Source organism: Apodemus sylvaticus, chromosome 6 (assembly GCF_947179515.1).
Source record: "Apodemus sylvaticus chromosome 6, mApoSyl1.1, whole genome shotgun sequence".
Taxonomy (NCBI): domain Eukaryota; kingdom Metazoa; phylum Chordata; class Mammalia; order Rodentia; family Muridae; genus Apodemus; species Apodemus sylvaticus.
In genome coordinates, this window is record NC_067477.1 from 121,208,229 (window position 1) to 121,228,919 (window position 20,691).

General features: G+C 43.9%; 1 protein-coding gene across 8 annotated transcripts in view; it reads left to right on the top strand.

The window, feature by feature from the left end:
- Rasgrp3 (RAS guanyl releasing protein 3) overlaps positions 1–19,265 on the top strand; it is a 103,501-nt gene extending 84,236 nt beyond the window's left edge. For 4 of the 8 annotated variants that reach the window (XM_052186381.1, XM_052186382.1, XM_052186380.1 and 1 more), the window contains 6 exons: positions 1,105–1,221; positions 3,842–3,957; positions 5,855–6,002; positions 14,405–14,441; positions 14,742–14,867; positions 15,233–19,265. In XM_052186381.1, coding sequence (XP_052042341.1) covers positions 1,105–1,221; positions 3,842–3,957; positions 5,855–6,002; positions 14,405–14,441; positions 14,742–14,867; positions 15,233–15,615 — 927 coding nt within the window. In that variant the 3' untranslated portion in view covers positions 15,616–19,265. The remainder of the gene's footprint in view (positions 1–1,104; positions 1,222–3,841; positions 3,958–5,854; positions 6,003–14,404; positions 14,442–14,741; positions 14,868–15,232) is intronic. The other 4 variants (XR_007978417.1, XR_007978416.1, XM_052186385.1 and 1 more) reach the window with 4 other exon arrangements.
- Positions 19,266–20,691: the final 1,426 nt, after the last annotated feature.

The window sequence follows — 20,691 nt, forward strand, 5'->3', positions numbered from 1 at the left end:
CACCACATGAGACTCTCAGGGAGGAAAGTGCGTAAACCACATGGCGGCCTTCGCTGGGTTCATGAGTGGATCGTATCTCCTGCGTGCAGTATGCATTATTGCTGCCACACTCCCCATGTAGACAACCCTACAGGAAAAGCCTCTGGAGAAATCAGTAGCTCCAGAGAGGACAGAGAGACCAAAGTATTCACAGAACAGTCAGCAGTTAAACAAAGGGATGAGGAGAAAGGACAGAAACTTGGCCACATGTTGGTTACTAGTTGTTGTATACATTCAGTGCAGATTTATCGTCAATACAAACTATTTAAAAATAGATAAAATTAGATTACTTTTAGTTTTCAGATAGGGTCTTGCCATAAACTCCAGGCTGGCTTCAAACTCCCGATTTGCCTCAGTCTTCTATGTGCTAGGACTTCAGGTATATCCCACCAAAGCCAATAGCTTGATAACAGTAATCATGTAGGTTTGTGTGTTTGTGTGTGTGTGTGTGTGTGTGTGTGTGTGTGTGTAAAAGTCCATGGTGCATTATCAGGCAATCCTTTAGTAATGATTTGGTGAGTTCTATAGTTAGAGAATTTGAATGGGCTAGTTGGGTGGTCCAGAAGTACATACTTTTATACCTATTTAAAATAGAATGTAGGCTACTACTAAACAAAGTCCACTATTAAAGTATGTCCTTAGCCATGTGTGTTGGCACATACCTTGAAGACTCACATTCAGAAGCTAAGACAATGGGATTATATGCTCCAGGAACACATAGCAAGGGACTTTGTCTCAAAAATCCCAGACTAAGGTGAAACATAGTTTTAGTTACTGATGAGATTCTATTACTAAAAGATGTTGGTTTATAAACATGTAAAGCTCGGTATGGTGGCCTCATGGGGCAGAGGCAAGAAAATATGTTCAAGTTCAAGACTGTCCTGGTCTATGTTGTTTCACACCTACTGGAGAGACATAGTGAGACTCATCTCAAGTAAAACAACAACAATAACAACAACAGCAACAAAAGCCACTTAAATCTTTACTGATGTTCATATATTAAATTTTCTCTCTTGGTGGATCAAGGTCCAGGTAATATTGAAAACTGTGTATTTGTTCTTTTAGCAGCCAACCTCCCCCACGACACCTAATAAGCCTATGGTACCCCTGGAGTGGGCTTCAGAAGTGGTACCAAAGCCAGACCCCACAATCATCAACAAACACATAAGGAAGTTGGTTGAGGTAAGTAATTGGATGAGAATAATCAGAGAGTTCTAGAAAACATCTTTTTTCTTTTTTAAAAAAATTTATTTTTTTAAAGACTTATTATTTATTTTATGCATATGAATACACTGTAGTTGTTTTCAGACACACCTAAAGAGGGCATCAGATCATATTACAGATGTTTGTGAACCACTATGTGGTTGCTGGGAATTGAACTCAGGACCTCTGCCAATGAGGAGTCAGTGCTCTTAACATCTGAGCCATCTTTCCAGTCCAACCTCTTTTCTTTTTTAATATTCTATTGTTGTCCAGAAATCAGATCACATCCATAAAAACAGAACTTGGTGAAATAGAATCAATTGAGCTTGAACATCATTTGATGAACAATTGACACTCCTTACTTCCTGGTTCAGCCTCAAGAGAAGAATTTACAGAAAAGACCTTTCTCTCTCTTGGCTGTCTTATTTACCCGACTGTTCTCAGCTCCTTCCAACTCCCCTCTTGTGCATTTACCACCTCTGTCACTGCCATCAGCTTGAAGGACTTTGGAGATAAGAATTACTCGTGGATTTACCCACAAGAATTTCTTGTGAAAACCCACTGCAGATAAGGTGCTCACTTCAGTGCAGGGAAACTCCCCCTAAGTTGCTTTGTTTTATCTGCTGTATGAGGGTTTTATGACACAGCCACACAATGCCACTGATGTCTAAAAAATCACTCAATCTAAGTCAAGGCACTTTCAGGGTTCTCCATATAGAAACAGACGTGGATGTGGTGGTGCACCCATGTAATCCCAAGCCTTGGGAGGCTGGGCAGGAGGATGTTGAGATCCTGCCTAAAAGGATTGAGGGGCAGAGAGGCACACAGAAGAGTAGAAGTAGAAATGCTGAGGAAGAAGAGGAAATGTCTCTGTCACTGGAAATTGTGATCAAGGCCTGATTAAACCCGATCTAGGTATTCATGGATTGCTTCCATGTAAGATTACAATAAGGTTGAATGTGTGAGATAGAATATCTACGAGATAGTGTTTTTTGCTGGAAAAGTATTTTTAAGAACACAAAGAATGTTCTTTGTCTTGGAGAACCCAGGGATTTTTTAATTGTTGAGAGATGCTTTATGGTGTATATGTGAGGCAGAAGGTAATCATTAAAAGGCATGGCATGGAAAGCCAGTGTACTAATGCACAGCTGTCCCAGAAATGGAACATGAGGCAGGAGAGTTTGAGGCAACCAGAGCTACACAACAGGACCCTCTCTCAAAAATAAGTAAGCTGAGTGTTGGAGATTGCTGAGGTTAAAAGGACTCCCTGATCGTCTGCGGGGCCTGAATTTGATTCCTATCACCCACACTGGCTGGCTAACAACCAACCACAACTCCAGAAAGGGGACCCAAGCCCACTCTGGTTTTTGTGGTCACCTGAATGCATGTGCACAAACACGTACACACAGGCATGCATACGGTTTAAAAAATGAAATAAATATTAAACAAGCAAGCAAACAGAAAAGCCAAGCCAGCCAAGAACAACCACGAAGGTGATGTGGAAGAAACTTTTGCTGAGGGAAAGGGGCTGAGAAGACAATATGGTCCAGGGCAAAGATGAACAGAGTTGGGGGTGGGGTGGGGCGGCAAAAGGATACCAGGAGGGCTCTGCACACCAGGATGCTCTGATTCCTGAAAACAAAAGTAGAGAGCTTGCTCCCTCTCCCTCCCCCTGCCCCTGTCTTCCTTCCTTCCTTCCTTCCTTCCTTCCTTCCTTCCTTCCTTCCTTCCTTCCTTCCTTCCTTCCTTCTTTCCTTTCCATCCTTTAAATTTCATTTATGGAGTTGTCAAACATCATTTGTTTTTACTGGTTCTCAGTCCTTCTCTTCTCCCCCAGCACCTGTCTCCTTGCGACCTAGTAACCCCCTCTCTCCCTTTGCCTCCCCTCTGTCCTCCTCCTCATTTCCTTCTCTTGCCTTCCATTCTAGTTTCACTGCTTAAACCCACACTCCCAGAGACCACACACAGACGAAGAAACGTTCAAAGCTAATATCTGGATACACAACACAGAGAATGTGTGAATTTATTTTCTTTTTCATTGATAAGTAGCCCTTTAGCATACTTGATTTCTGAAGGGGTGTATTTTCTCTCTCTCTTTCTCTGTCTCTCTCTCTCTCTAACTCTGAACAATTTTTAGCCTATATATTTATTTTTATTTGAACTTTAGAACCTATTTGTTCATTTGAAAACATTTCCTTCCCCCAAATATAAATTAAAAATCTTCTTCCTGAGATTTTGGTGGGGATGACATTCAACATGTATTTTCAATTTTTGAGGTAATTTAAATTCCTCAAGTTTCATTTTCTTTTTTTTTTGGTATCATAATCAATAAATTCACCAGTCTAACTCCTATTAACCCTAACCTAACCCTGAAGTCTCAACTTACACTTTTATTTCCACAGAAAACCTTTCTTTATCTAAATCCCAACCTCAAAGCCCTCCATAAACTACTTACTGTTTTATAGTAAGCTTTGCTTTTAGGAGTCCCCCACTAGGCCCTTTGATTGAATAGAGAATCTACACATCGGTTTCCTACAAGTTTTGTGCCTGACTTATTCATGTCCATAGTAAATACTAGATACCCGTCTGTCCTTTGCAGTCTGTGTTTCGAAACTATGATCATGACCATGATGGTTACATCTCCCAAGAGGACTTTGAGAGCATAGCCGCCAATTTTCCCTTCCTGGATTCCTTCTGCGTGCTAGACAAAGATCAGTAAGTTTAATTAATTCTGTTGTTTTTAATGGATATGGCTTAAAACAGAAGGTTCTCTAGGGGGCGGCAAGCCAGCAATCTATATTCCGACAAGCTTTGCCCTGCTCCTCTGACAGAGCAGTCTGGCTTTTCATTGGTTGGTTTTCTTGGTGTCCCTGAACATGAGCAGTTGGGTGCCGTCATAGGGCAGACCACATCTTCATTAAGCATAAGTGTCATCTGCAAAGGAGCCAGCTCCCAGTTTCTTTAGGTCCTTCTACTGCGTAACTACCCACAGCTCTGAAGGCCTCATCGAGACAAGTCCAAGTGAGAAGACTGAGGCAAAGGCCTGTAGTCCCAGCTACCAGGAAGGTTGAATTAGACTTTCCTGTGTGTTTGTGATTGATGTATGTGTCTGTAATTGCAGACCCTGGAGAAATTGCAGGATAATTTTTATTATTTAGGATGGGCAAGATACTAGATGATTTAATTAAAAAATTAGTATAATTTAAGTTATTTTGCATATGAGATGACTAAAAGGCTCCTAAGTCTGGGGTACAATTATGACATTGTTAATAGAAACTGGGAAACCCGTGGTAATACAAATTAGAAAGAAAGATACAGGCTTTGGCATAGCTATGCTGATTGTGAGAGAGGGACAGGGTGCACAGAAAGAGATACCTAGCAAGTTACTGAGGATGTAGAACAAAATGTGTGAGGACAGTTGGGCAGGAGGTGCACGTTACATCGTCGGAATTAGCTGGTTGCTGAGGTCTGGTGCAACATTCCTTTCTGGTGGGAAATTAGGGGGAGATGTGGGACTTCCCTTCCCACTTGTGGAAGATGAACATAATAAGTGGGCTCTGCAGAAGAGACAGGGAAGGGGAGCAGGAGAGGAACAAGTAAAGCATGGACTTGCATACTCTATAAAGAAGATGTCAATGAGTTAATACGTCCCCATGGTACACACTGCCATGAGGTCAGAGATGTCAAAGAATGACAGGGGGCCATTGAGCACTGTCCTCATTGGCAGTTTCAGCACAAAGGCAGTGTGAGGAACTTGGCTGGGTGGTATAGAATGATCGAAGAGAAAGCTAATCGCTGCTATTTTTGACAACTTTGGGAGTTGGTAAGAGAGAAAAACCAGTGCTGGAGAAGGCAGCAGAATCAAGGAAAGAGATGTGGGGAGAAGGAAAGTCTTAGGCATCTCCAGAAAAATGAGAAATGGGGGAAAGATTAAGCAAAGCATGCAAGAAGGCCAAGGTCTATGGAGCAGCCCTTCTGACGCCATAGGAAGACCCAAGGGAGGGCTAAGGTGATCCTGAACTGGACAGGGAAGCAAGAGCTCTGTACTTGCCTGCGTCACAAGTTGGTCCTTATGGGTAGTCAAGAGGCAAGCAAGAGGTGTGGTGAGCTGAAAACAGGTAGGTGGGTTGAAGCTCCTTCTGTGTAGAGGAGATCTGGAGAATCTGCTCTAGATAAGCAGGGATCTGGAGGATGAAGATGCAAGGGCCACTGCGGGATCAGCCTGCACTAAATTAGGCTGAGTGAATTGAGCATGAGAGTGATAATCTCGATCTTATTGTCAGTTGAGGACTAGAAAGCTGTCCTTCTGGAAGCTTGTACTCATGAAGAAAGATAATTCTCTGAGCCATGTGTGTTCATACATGTGAATGCATATACACACATGTACACATGCGCACACACAGATATAAACATGCATACAGAATCTACTTATTGGGGAAGACTTTGACTACGTTGTGCCCTTTGAGATTTATCCTCCTTTTGGACGTTTCGGAAAAGTGAAAATTTCTCATTTGCTTTTGATCATAAAGGTTTGGGAGGTAGACGGCTGAGTATGGTGATTACTTGGTGATAGAGCAGTCAAAGATTCTTCCTTTTTTGACTCTCCTAACAGGGACGGCCTAATTAGCAAAGACGAAATGATGGCTTATTTCCTGAGAGCTAAATCTCAGCTACACTGCAAAATGGGACCAGGCTTTATCCATAATTTTCAGGAGATGAATTATCTCAAGCCGACCTTCTGCGAACACTGTGCAGGATTTGTAAGTTGGATTTCAATTTTTTATTTGGGCAGGACCTTGGAAAGGCAGGAAAATGGCTTCCTAAATATGATTCACTTTCTCCTTTGAGTCAAAAATCAGATGTGTGAATGTTCCCTGAAACGAAAGATGAAATAAAAGCAGAACAGATCTGTGAGAGATGAACTGAAGGCAGAAAACGATCTGTGGGGCATCCAGGAGCGCCCACCACCACGACAGGGAAGGCTTCTGAGCCCTGTTAGCTTCTTAGCTTCAGAGAGAAAGAGAGAGAAACAGAGAGACAGAGACAGACAGACAGACAGAGGGAGAGAGGCAGATATATACAGAGAGGGAGGAGGGAGAGAGGGAGAGAGAGAGAGAGAGAGAGAGAGAGACAGAGAGAGAGCCCTGCTAGTAGCCTGTGCCAGGGGAACGTGTCAGCCCAGAGAACCCTGGCACTCATCAGCACTGTTGGTAATGGTTGTTGTGAAGAGGAACATTTATCTCAGCCTGTTCCTTCTGGCACTCATTTAACATGGTATTTGTCACCACATCCATCATGGCGTGGCTCAATACATCCCAACTCAAAGAGGAAAAAAAAATGCCCTTTGGGGATAAGGCAGTCATGATAACAAATAACCTTTACTTAATGCTTGACAATAACAAAGTCCCCAGACAGTGCTGTAAGCATTCCCTACAGCATGCTTTTGAGGTAGGCATTTCCTCCCCATTTTGCTTAGGAGATGTGCACAATGGCTACACCAGATCCTCCAAGATTGCAAAGTTCTAATCAAAAGGGTGTGAACGCAAACACAGGTACTCTGAGTAGGGACCCTGAGCTCTGCCTTCACACGGAGACAGAATAACAGTGAGCGGCTCTTGACCTGCTGTGACCCCCTAGGGATGACCTAAGACCATTGGAAAACACAGATATTTAGTTTATGGTTCATAACAGTAGCAACATTACACTTATGAATTGGGAGGATTCCTATAGCCTGAGAAACTGTATTAAAGGGTCTCAGCATTGGGAGTGGTGAGAACCACTGCTGTATACCTACCCTGACCATCCCCTGGCAGGGCCAGCTTTTGGCCTTCTCCTTTCCAGATTTTGGGGCTCTGATTATTGTGTTTTATAAAAAAGAAAGAGAGCCAGGAATATGCACTTTGATGGAAGTGCGGTATGGTGATCAGGAAGGGGTGCCTCTGCCCTCTGCTGACCCATGCTGAGGCATCCCTTCCCCTGAGGTACCCAGCCATAGGACTCATATAGAATGGAATAGAGTTTATTTAGGGCACGGGGGTGGGGGGTGGGGGGGGGAGAACAGACAGAGGAAGGCAGACAGAGAGACAGAAAGAGACACAGAGAGAGAGAGAGAGACAGAGACACAGAGACACAGAGAGAGAGACAGACAGACAGGGAGAAGAGGAGAGGCTGGCATGAACACGTGGAGAGTGGGGGAGGGGGACAAAGGGAGAAAGGGCAGGGAGAGAAGAAGCAGAGAGTAAGAGAGTGAGGAGGGGGCAAACAGCTCCTTTTATGATGAGTTAAGCATACCTGGCCGTTGCTAGGTAATGGTAGGGCAGAGCCTAGAAGGAATGCTAACCCTGGTTATCTTTCATCTGGTACTCAAGTAAAAGAAAATGAAAACTGTGAAGTGAGTGTGTGTGGCCCAGCACCCAGCTATGATAACTGCCAGAGCAGAAGGGCTGGTTTTATTCAGTGGCCATGTCCCATGTTGACTGCATTGACTGCGTCGGGGCTGCCAGCCCATTATACTCCTCCAGTCCCTTGCCTGAAGGACTGACTTAGTGAGAATTCCTTCTGAGAATGGGGGAAATAAGAGACAGCTTTCACTTTCACCACATTTCCAGAAGCTGAGAGCAACCCCACACCTCTCTAGCCAGCTCCCCTTATCAATCCCAGGGAAAGAGAAGTTCCTTTTCTGTTAGCATCTCCACTGGGTGCTTCACCAGACTACTCTGACTACTCTACCGTGCAACAAATGCATTTCCTTTTTTATGTGTCTCTTGATTCTCTATTTTCATGGTAGATTTGGAGAAGTAGATAAACCTGAACATGCAAATGGAATGAAGCCATGTAAATGCTCCACTGCACTGCAAATATCACACACACACACACACACACACACACACACACACACACACACACACACATGTGCACACACACACACACACACACACACACTTCTCTGTGAAATACAGTTGTGAGCTTTCCAATTAACAGGTCAGCTAAGAGGACCTGCCTAGGCACAAATGTAAGTCACAACTATTTCTTGACCTCTGGTGGCGTGTATGAGGACCTTGAGGTATTTATTTAACCACACGTCCACAGTGTTATCTGTGGTGCCTCCTCCTTGCTCAGGACACCAGTTTCATAGAAGCAGGAAGGTGGTCATTCTTGGGATTCCACATCTTCCCCCGCCTCATCTGAACACCAATGTTTCGCTCTGATGCAAATGAAGTATTAGGCTCTGGACATGGAGTCTGGAATCCTGGCTCTGAAGCTCCCTTTTGCTCCCTCCTAACCTCCTGTGTGGACCTCAATGACTGTCTTTACGTCTGTTTCCCTATTTGTAAAAGATACTTAATACACTGCTTACCTGCCAGTTGTTGGGGAGATAAGTAATACCAGGCATGCTAAAAGTCTAAAGTAGCAAGAGAATGAGAAGGGAAAGGCGCCCAAAAATGTTTGAAAGAAATCTCTTGGCACCGTTAGAGTTGCCTGAAATTATCTCTTTTAATTTTTGTAACCCTTTTTATTTTTCAAAATATGTTTAATTTTATTTGCACAGCTTGCCTTGATCTTTGCTCACATAACACGTAACGATCCTTTGGTCGTCAAGGGATTTATAAATACAGCTCTGAAGATATATCCTTGATAGGAACTGAGAACTCCAGGAACCATTTTCTAGTGCCTGGCCCATCTGCTTTTGAAATAAATTCTATTTTAAGGGTAAAGAAGGCAGTGCATGCATTTCAGCATTGCCAGAACTGAAAGCCTGTTGGTAATCCCCGTATTTTATAGAAGAAACTGAAGGTTAGAGAAGTTACGTGAGTCAGTTCCCCACGGTCATAGCAGTCGTTGGCAGCAGGACCATGGACCCTAGCCAGCTGTCCTCACTCTCAGTCCAGCGTTCTTCACACTAGAAAGAATGTCCCGTACCATAGCAGCCTGGGTTCTCATATCAAAGGAGCCTGGGAAATGCTCTGGAGACTCACCTAAGCGGGGTTTCCTTCAGCTGTTGTTGGCTGGCACACTGACCCACTGACCCACTGCCTCTTCCTGGCACTGTGTCTGCCTGGGTTCTAAGGGATCTCAGTAAACCATGTCCTGAAAGGACCCTTGTTTGATTATATCTGTGTTCAGTAGTTCTTCAGAGATGCTAATAATGTACTGCAACTCCGTATTAGGGTGTCCTATCTTTTTATGTAGTGGGGAAGGGTCTCTCAATAGTCCAGGGTGGCCTTGAACTTGAGACCCTTCTTCCTTCTGAATGCTGGGATTAGACACAGGTACCACCACACCAGGGAAGGCTGTCCCTGTTCTTTCCCTTATCCCCATGTATTGAAAATAGATTTTTTTTTCCTCACATAATATAGCGTGATTACAGTTTCCCCTCCCTCTGCTCCTCCAAGTGCCTCCCCACCTAGCCTCCTATCCGGATCCATCCCCTTTCTGTCTCTCATTAGAAAACAAACAGGCATTTTAGGGATGATAATATAAAATAGAAGATAATATTAAGATAAAACAAAAACTAATACATTGGAATAGGGCAAAACAAACAGAAGGAAAAGGGTCCAGGAAATCCACAAGAAACTGTTCTGTTTTACATAAAGAAAATGAAGGGAAGGAAGGATATGTCTGGTAGAGGCATGGTATGGTGCAGGCTCAAGACGATGCCTCTGTAGGCCCATGCTAAGGCATTCTTCCCCTGAGGTTCCAGCCTATGCTATGCTATGCTATGCTATGCTATGCTATGCTATGCTATGCTATGCTATATACCACACCATAGCATACAATACCATACCATACTATACTATACCATTCCATACCATATGATTCTGTAGTATAGAATAGAGTTTATTTAGGCCATGGAGAGGGGAGTTGAGGAGGTAATAGAGACAGAAAAAGGGAGAGAGAGAGAGAGAGAGAGAGAGAGAGAGAGAGAGAGAGAGAGAGAGGAGAGGGAGAGGGAGAAAGGGAGAGAGAGAGAGAGAGAGAGAGAGAGAGAGAGAGAAGAGGCCAGACATGAACACATGAAGAGAGAGAGAACAGAGCCTAGAAGAAATAACAGAAACAGATACAGATGCAGAAAACCACTTGTTTCTTCTCTCAGGAATCTTGTATAAAATGAAGTTTATTTGGGATATGGGAAGGGTGTGTGGGGAAGGGAGGAGAGGTAGAGAAAAAGAGCAAGGGACAAAGAAGGACAGAAATAGAAGAGAGAGTAAGAAGGGAGAAGGCCTGCCTGCTGTGAACACGTGGAAAGAGAGAGAGAGGGAGGGAGGATAGAGGAAGAACTGAGAGGCTGAACCTTTTATAGCAAGCCAGGCTCAGTTGGCTGTTGCTAGGTAACTGTTGGGCAGAGTCTAGAGACTATATATGCTAACACTCTATACCTAACGTCTGTGATTTTTATGGATTGTAGCTTGGCTATCATTGACTTAACAGTTCATATCCATATATAATTGAATGCATACCATATTTGTCTTTCTGAGTCTGGGTTACCTTACTCATTTTTTTTTTAAGTTCAATTCATTTACCTGTGAGTTTCATATATATATATATATATATATATATATATATATATATATATATATATATATATGATTGGCCCTTCTGGTTCTACCCTAGTGGCTTTGTTAGCACAGGGACAACCCAAAAATGGGACAGAATGTCATTACAGTTTTCCAGGTTGAGACTTGCACATATCTATTTCCTGAATCATCAACTTATATAACAGAAGCCAGCTAGATGATTTTAAACTTCACAGATTCTTGAGAAGGTGTAACTAACCTGATCACCCACTTCCCTTTTCTGCCCCCATTTAGTCTTCAGTGGTTCTGAGCTAACTTATCAGTAGTGTAAAGAAGTCTTTTTTGCCCAGAGGCAAACTGTGGCCCAGCCAGAATGCATTTGCATCTTAATGTGTTCTGAAAACCCTAAGGACTGTAAGGATCACAAGAATCTCTGGGATCCGCAGAGGGATTTCTTTGTTTGCATGAGAGGAAGCGGGCAGCCACCTCCTCAGTCACTCTGCCTTGGTAGCCACTTTATTTTTTAAATCAGGGACTGCACTTCTACTCTGGGGGCTTGTTTACCATAATCCATTGTGAACAGTGTTCTCACTAGCCTCCTGAGGCCATTGGCCTAGATCCTTTCAGCATCACTTTATTAAGCAAACAATAAGCATCTATACTAACCCATTAACAAGGGAGAGAGTTTTCTCAGTTTAAAGCCACTAAACTAAGCTAAGCCTAATACTGAACATGCTGGTTGGTATCCCTGCTGCCCTGGGGCAGGACAAGGACACTTTCCTCACAATATTAAAAACCAGTCTACCAGGAGGGCAAAGTCCCAACTTTTACTGGAGTTTTTACTGTCAGAACCTGAGACCCAGAAGCCTTACCAATCTAGGTTTAGCCACCGGACTTCAAGGTGCCAATTAGACAAATAATAAACAGTTCAATGTGGCCATATTGGGAAGAGGGACTGTTGTGTTTTATAAAAAAAGAAAAAGAAGCCAGGCCTATGTTTGGTGGTGGCGAGATATGGTGTGGGAAGGGAGTGCCACTGTGGGCCTATGCTGAGGCATCACTTATGTTGGTTTTTCTACGCAAAGGTCCACCTGCCTACTCTGCAGTACAGGTCACGTGGGCCACAATGAGATACACCAGGCCCAACAGTTCCACGTGGGACTTTTTTTAAGATGGGGAAAGGGGTAGCAGGCAGGAAGAAGGAAGGAAAGAAAGAAAAAGGGAGGGGGGGAGAAATGCTGCCCAGTTATATACGGGTGATGATGTAATTACAGGTAAAGGTGGGCCATTGAATTCTGGGTATATGGCAGCTGTTGCCTTGGCAACAGACCTATACACTGTCCTAATTGTCGCCTGTATGACATCACAGGCCTCGCAGGTCTCGGTACCAACAACTTACCCAGGAAGTGCCAGCCACATGATGGTATAGTATAGAATTATAGAATAGGGCTTATTTAGGGCATGGATGGGAGTTGGGGGGGAGGGGAGAGAAGGAAGAGGAGGAGGAGGAGACATGAGTAGGTGGAGTAGGTGAGTAGGTCATGAGTAGGTGGAGAGAGGGGGAGGGGAATGAGGAGAGAGGGACAGAGGGGTTAAGAGGGTAAGAGAGGAGAAGCAAGAGAGGAGAGGGAGGAGGGGGCACGCAGCCCCTTTTATGGTGAGTCAGGCACACCTGGCTGTTGTCAGCTAACTGTGGGGCAGCCCCTAGAAGGAATGCCAACCAGGACAAATAAAGAGGTCCGACAGGACTCCATCTAGTTGGTCTTCTGAGTTCTGACGCTCCAGGTTTAGGCTTAAATAGAGCAGGGATGATCCATGACCGGGAAGTCTTTGTTGAAGTGTGGTTTGGCCCAACTGACCCAGCCTTGTCTCCGCTCCAGTGTCTTTTGCAAGGTGGCCCGAGAAGCTGTCAGAATTGTGGGAACTCTTTCTGAGGGAGAGAAGGAAGCCCCTCCTCTTGCTGGTCTGGGACTTCAGCCTTTTTGTCTCCAGGCTGGAGATTGCTGGAAGCCCCAGTTCCCTGGGGACCATTGCTTCATTCAATAGCTTGAGGGATAAAGGGAAGGGAACATGGGACTCTTTAGAATGTCTTCATTCCTGCCAAGATGTTACACCACAACCAAGCCTGTGGCCAGAACAGCTTGCAAAAATCACTCCTCATCCAACCTGAGGCATTTGTCATGTCAAAGAACAAAATTACAGTTCCAGTTAAAGTGCCTAGATATCACCGTTTTAGATTCTAAAACCAAGCGACATGTAATTCTACAAAACAGGGTGTTTTCCAATGAACCTGGTAGCAGAGGTTGATTTTATAGACAGGTAGAAGCCTAAGCAACAGCAGATTGGTCCCTCCCTGAGCACGAAGGTGGGGAGAGAACAATAGAAAAATAGCCAGGCATGGTGCACATGCTTATAACTTCAACACTTGGGACTGCCAAGGGAGGAGGGTTAAGAGTTCAAGGCCATCTTGGGTTACATCTTGCAGTCTTGTCTAAACAGAAAAGCAGAACTGATAGCATGAGTCCCTTCGCCTTTCCTGCTTCTGCTTATGAATTAAGGTGTAGGTAACAAGATGAAACTGGCCATTTGGGAAGAATTTAGTTGTTTCTCCTGGTTCTGGGGAAGGTCCTATAAAAAGCTTAATTTCAGCACTGTAGAGTGGAGCGTTGTTAGTACGGGTGATTGCATTCTGATGTTTAATCCTGTGTGCTGGTGTTGTGATCATAAAAAGAGAAAGCGGCATGAGAATATGTTGTACAGTGGCGTGGGGGAAGGGGCCACGCCGAGGCCTTCCTTCCCCGGAGGGACCAGGGCATGGGAGTGGAGTTAAAGATGTAGTAGAGGCAAAAGGAGAGAGTAGAGACAGAGAGGCCGGCCTAGTCCACGTGGAGAGAGGGGGAAGGGAAGGGGGAGGGGTGCGCGAGAAGAGCCCAAGAGGCAAAAGAGAAGCTAAGAGGCTAAGAGAGTAAGAGAGGATGAGAGAGAGAGGAGGGGCCAAGAGGCCTTTTTATAGTGCGCCAGGCCTACCTGGCTGTAGCCAGGAAACTATGGGGTGGAGTTTAGACAGAATCCTAACAGTTGGGGTATTGTGTGGCAGCTAAATCCATACAATGCTCCCTGTAACCGCTTCCTACTCACTAACTTCAGGGAAGTAAGCATATCCTTCTTCGGCAGCGTCAGAGCCTTTTTGGCAAGGCACAGCCAAGCTGCAGACACAGTGCAGACACATTTGTCCCTTCTTTACCTGGCAAAATCCAAATTAGTAATTTGCTTATATTGTTTCCTTTCCTACAGAAGGTGCCAAAAGCAGCCAGTATTATTAAAGAGAAAGTCAGGAAGACCTACTGGTCAATTCCTATATATTTGGCTTGGAAATACATCACCAAAGTGGAACCAACATGCCAAATTACCAACTTTAATTTCCCATCCTATCTGCCGTTTGGCTCCAAGAAAGAAAAGGGAAGTTAATATCACCACTGAGGGGGCTGGGAGAAGGCTCCTCTCCGACAGGAAGGGTGTCTAGAGCAGCTACATCCTGTTTGTGAGCCACCAGTCGTCGGACTTCCCAGGACTTCCTTCTCTGTTGACTTGTTTTCCTTCTAGACTTCTCTTCCCGCCCACTGACAATGCCTTGTCTTCTGTTTCAGCTCTGGGGCATAATCAAACAAGGCTACAAGTGCAAAGGTAAACGCCTGGGATGCAATGAATATTTTGGGTAGGGATCAAATCAGGTCTGATTAAACCATAGTCTTGGACTCATTGACAACTTTGGTCCCTTGGGACAATAGAAGCTCAAGAGTTAATGTGTCATCCTCCCCCCCCCCACCTCCCCCTCCCACCCTCGCCCCCAATGGTCCTGCGCTTCCCAGATTCATCCCTGAAATTCAGAAAGGGTCGGACAAGTCTGGCAGCTCTGTTTCCACTCTGGAAGTTGGGTCAGACACACGGTTCACACTCATTTGTGCCAATTTGGGTTCTTTTTAGACTGTGGAGCCAACTGTCACAAACAGTGCAAGGACCTCTTGGTTCTGGCCTGCAGGAGACTTGCCCGGGCACCCTCCTTGAGCAGCAATCTCGGGTCACTGCCTGGAAGTCCAGCCTTGCCCCCAGGTAATGCTCTCCCTGTTTTTTACAACTCTCCCACCCCTGCCCCGGCCCAGCAGGGTTTTGTTTGTTTGTTTTTGTTTTAAGCACCTCTCCAAGCCTGTCCTTGATCTGTGCTCTGCATCTACTTAGGGTCTGAATCATACAAACAGCAAGGGGACTCCCTTCCTAGATCACTCTGGGTGCTCAAACCCATAATTCTGTTGCTTTTTGATCTCACTCACATGCAGTTTACCTGCACGTTTAATTCTAGCCCCAGTCTGGTCCTCTGGGACCTTGCATATCAGATTCCTGGAATCTGTACTAACAGTGATGGTTTGCTCCTGGACAGACCAACGTCAAATAATAATCACTCTTTTTTTCCCTTCTAGTGCAGGATGAGGTATTTGAGTTTCCTGGGGTCACTGCTGGACACCGAGACCTGGACAGCAGAGCCATTACCTTGGTTACTGGATCTTCCCGTAAGATCTCCGTGAGGCTGCAGAGAGCCACCACTAGTCAAGCCACCCAGACCGAACCTGTGTGGTCAGAGGCTGTCTGGGGAGACTCAGGGTCCCATACCTTCCCCAAAATGAAATCCAAGTTCCAAGACAAAGCAGCAAAGGACAAAGGCTTTGCCAAGTGGGAAAATGAGAAGCCCACGGTACAAGCTGGTGTGGATGTTGTAGATCGAGGCACTGCGTTTGAACCTGATCAGGATGATGGGCAAGATGAAACCAAACAGGGTGGTGAGGTCAGTGCTGTGAATCCATGACTACCCTCAGAAGGAGGTGGCCGAGAGTGCTGATATGGGCATGCAGCTCTGGAAAATAGCCTCATGACCTCAAAAGCACTGACTGGAAATCAAGATGTATTCCTTTTAGAGTTACTACTGGCTAGTTATATGAGCTGGGAAAGATGATTTCTTGCCCCCCCCCCACCTGTTTCACCATGCATAAAACCTAAATAGAGTTCTGAAATGTAACAAGGTCATGTCTGTATTGCAGTGATACACCAGGGACCTGTAACTGTTGTATGTATTTACATAGCAGTGCAGTGGAGGGTTGCTTCATTGTCCAAGACAGAGCTGGGGCTCAAACCCACAGAGGACTTGTAGAGAGGAGAATTAGATTCTCACCTGTGCTAAAAAAGATTATTGATAGTATCAAAGAAAAGGGAGGGGCAGCGATCCAAGATGTGAAGGCTGCAAGGGTCTATAAAGGGGCCCTGCCAGCCAAGGATCACATTCAGGTTACCCAAAGTAAACTGGCATGCACAAGGAATGTTAGAATATGCTGAAACTATAAATTGATTCAAGATGGAGGAGACAATTAGTCAACAGTCCATGGTGTATTAAGAAAACAGATTTGGGAACATCAAATAATTCCTAAAATAAAGCAATTATTGAAAAGTCAAATTCACACTGTATGAATATACAGTGTACATACATTATGCACATATCTATATGCAATTTTTCATGCAAAATTTCTTAGTGCTTTTATATATGTTATAGCATGAATTTCTGAGATGGACACATTTTAACGAGGAATATTTGGGAGAGGGAATAATATTTTGTGTAGCACCCTACAAGAACACCTCATTTATTGTAAATGAACTCTGCATGAGAGTAAGATTTTCATGTACTGAGTGGGCTATCTTTTTTGTTACTTGTTTGTATATATATATATGAGTTGACTCAGGTATATGTGTATGAATATGAATATGTGTGCCAGTTCACATGTATCTGCATGCATGTGGTGAGGTCAGAAATGAGTATTGAGTATTGGATGGCCTTTATTCTCTCTCCTCCCTCCCTCTCCCTCTCCAATTTCTTCCTTTAATTCAGGAGTCTCTCTCCAAATTTGGACTGACGCCTTTCCTCTGCTAGGCTGGAAGCTAGGTAGCTCCAGCAGTCTAATCCTCTTGGCTCTTGCACCCACCATCTCAAGGCTTTCAAGTTCCAAGGGTGCCCAGGACATCTAGATTGAACAGCTAGCTTGTTACACGGGTGCTAAAACCCATGACTGTGCAGCAAGGACTTTGAAACACTGACCCATATCTCTGGGCCCTGCTTTTGTTTTGAAGTTTAATTTTTTTTGAGATGGAGTCACATGATGTTTCCCTGGGCTAGCTTCCAACTCCTGGGCTCAAGGAACCCTCCTCTGGCACCCAAGTATCTGGACTATAGGCTCAGGTCACACCTGGCTGGCTCTCTATGATTTGATTCTCTCTTAAATATGGAAGCTCTGAGGTGCTCATCCTTTGAGGTCTCCCCTTATAGTCATTTGGAAAATGGCATTTTAGTGATATTCTGCTCTTGGTAATGGAGACCCAACTCTGCAGCCAGTTCTGGTTTGTATTGCAGGATGGCTGAGGTCAAGCTTGAGAAACCAAAGACAATCAAGTCGGCTTTGGGGAAGAGGGAGAAGACATGCTCCGAAAAGCACTGTCTCTCTCAAAAGTGGCTGTAAAAGAGATTTGGATATGCTCACAGCCTCCAGTCATTCTGGGATCCCCAGGACTGAACTACAGGACAGAGAATTTACCCAGACTCTGAACTATTTATATCCTATCCTCTGCCCGTACTGAGGTGCCACGAAAACTAGTTAAGAAGTCAGCAGCTTCTCACATCTCTAAAGCCATTTGCGGCCAGGGGAATAAAGCCTTTAGTGCATATGCATGATACCCATTCTCTCTTTTGGACAATATTATTTTTACAAAGTCTGCGTGTGTGTGTGTGTGTGTGTGTGTGTGTGTGTGTGTAGGGGTGTCTCATAAGAAGTTGAGTTTAAGCTCCTTTTGTGTGCCTTTTACATGGGACCAGGACTTGAAGTTTTACTGAGGAACAAAAGCATTCTTTAGACCCTGGAAGGCAGTGAACCCTCTGCTGATGATTAACTGTAAGGAGTGTTTATAGCGTCCTACCACACAGTGGTTGTGCTTATAATGCCACATGTGTATATCACCTAGGCCTTAACCAATCCTACATCATTAAGCTCCCTAATATTTATGTTAGATATACCTGACCACCTAATTGGGTTCCCCGCTTTCTTAAGATTCCCAGAATAGAATGTTAAGAAATCAAATCAAGTTCTGAGGGATAAAATTTAGAAAAACCCACCAAATTCCTAGGTTAAAGAAAAAGAACCAGCTTGGAAAGCTGAAAGTAAGCCTGAGATTTTTATTTTAGATAATTTCTTCATGCAAAAGGTAACTTCATTTCTTCCTAATAAATTCTCATCCATAGTTAAACAATATTCACAAAAAGAAAAATCACCATAAACCTCAACTATGAACTGATATTTATACCTTTAAATATTAATAATTTAAATTTTGAGTGTGTGTCTTTTGAAATAAGATTCATGATGCTCAGAAATAGAGACACTGCCAGGCTGATGTTTCAATACCTATAATCTCTGCACTTGGAACATGAGACAGGAGACCCCAAGTCTGAGGTCAACCTGGGCAACCTAGCAAGAATCTAAGAAAAAAATGTAGGGGCAGAAGAGATGGCTCAGCATTTAAGAGCACGGGTTGCTCTTCTAGAGGTCCTGAGATCAATTCCTAGCAACCACATGGCGGCTCACAACTATCTATAAAGGGATCTGATGCTCTCTTCTGGTGTGTCTGAAGACAGCTATGATGCACTCATATACATAAATCTTTAAAAAGTAAAAAAAGAAAAAAAAATTGAGGTGGCTAAGTCTGTCATGGAGGGGACCGTCTCACATCAAGAGACCACTTAGGAAATACTCCACAGAGGTACCAGGTCCACACCCGAGGGCTAATGTGTGTATCCCATGTGAACTGACTATTCCACAGAGGCACCAGGTCCACACCCGAGGGCTAATGTGTGTACCCCACGTAAACTGACTATGGACTTATTTGTGAAAGTCACTTCTATATCGCTCAACTGGTAATTCTGTGCTCGTCCTCAGAAATGGAGAGCACGAGGACATAAGTGCTACGTGGTTCCTGTCTTATGACAACCTTGGTAGAGGTGACACAATGTGCCCCAAAGGTTCTGGAATGGTGCATGATTCAGACATCTCTAACTGAAGTTGTGATTAATCTAGATGAGAACTCCCTTAAGGGTTGAGCACCTTGGGAAGTACTGTTGGATCTGGGTATATAGACTGTTACTATTCATAAATACAGCAGAGTACATGTTAATGAATTCAAAACAGAAACTGGCAAGTCAAGTGCAGGCAAACCCTCTAAAACCACCCAGAAAGAATCCACTGAAGGATTTTGGGAGTTTTTGTATTTCTTTTCAAAGGAGTTATCTCACCTGCCATTTGGTTTAGATATTTATGAGTTTTCATATATAGAAGGAATCTTGTATCTTTGGTCTTCCTATGATAAGGAAAACAAAATGTACCTTCAGTGAAAAATAAACACAAACAAAAAGAAATACAATGTGTTTTATATGTATGTTGTAGCTTGTGTATGCCTGTGGATCACATGCATGTGTAAACACAACTGTTACTAGTCCACTGAAGAAACTTTAGTCTGTAATGAAGATACCTTACAATATTATACCATTGACTAACATGGTCACTTTAATGACTTCATCAACTTTCTAGAGTTAGTAAAATAGACAAGCCCATGACAAGTCAGAATGATTTTTTTCTCGTAACCTGTTTTGCAGTACACTACCACCTTTTCTTTTCTTTTTTTAAAGAAAAGTCTTATTTTATGTATATGAATGTTTTGCCTGCATGTACGTAAGTGTGCCATATATATGCAGTGCCCTGGAAGGCCAGATGAGGGCGTAGGATCGCCTGGAATTGGAGTTTCAGACAGTTGTTAGGTGCTGGGAATTGAACCTTGTTCTCCTGGAAGAAGAGTCAGTCAGTGCTCTTAAACCGAGTCGTCTTTCCAGCCCCACTTTTAACTTCTTAGGAGAGGGGGTCATTCTATGTGTAACTAGGGAGACAGGGCCTCACCCTGTAGAGAAGGATAGTTGATAACTTTGATAACTTTCTAGATAACCCAGGCTGGCTCCACGTTTGAGAGTACTGCACCATACCCACCCTGCCACTATCACCTTTAAAAGGAAGGGCAAAGCCAAAGTCTTCACAGTGAGTTAGGTAGGGCAGGGTGCATTATTAGCTACTTCCCTTGATTCTTCATTGATCTGATTAAAGCAGAGCAGATTTAATTAGAGCCTTTTATTGAACGTCTGCCTCAAGAATGTCCCAGATTCCCACAGTAACAGGCTTTGAATGGTCTAAGAGCTTTGCTGTTGGAAAGCAATGAAGGCAGACTCCTGTGGGTAGATGCACCCAACTGTTAAATGGTGGTAGAGAAGCACAGTAGACTATCAGCCAGATTCTGGATGGACCAAGATAAATCTCACCAAGCTGTGTTTCTAAAGCAGACCTTTGGAATACAACTTACACTGAATTTATGCCCCATTTCCCCTTTCTGTAGTCATGGGATACAGATCATATCAGGGACATCTTGAGGAGCCCCCATTTCTTCAAGTTAGAAAAAAAACGGCTGGCAGTAGCAGTGTATGCCTTAAATCCCAGCACTCAGGAGGCAGAAGCAGGCAGATCTCTGTAGCTGAGGCCAGCCTGGTCTACAGAGCAACTTCTAGGTCTGCAAGGACGATAGAGAAACCTTGTCTTGAAAACCAAAAGCCAACCAAACAAACAAAAAAACCCAAGACAACAAAAAAGGTATTTTACCACTTTTGACGACTTCAGAAAACCATTAATTAAAATCGGTCAGAAGTTAAATACACACACACACACACACACACACACACACACACACACACGAAAAATGATGCCTAGGATCAATGGAACAGGATTGAAGATCCAGAAATGAACCCACACACCCA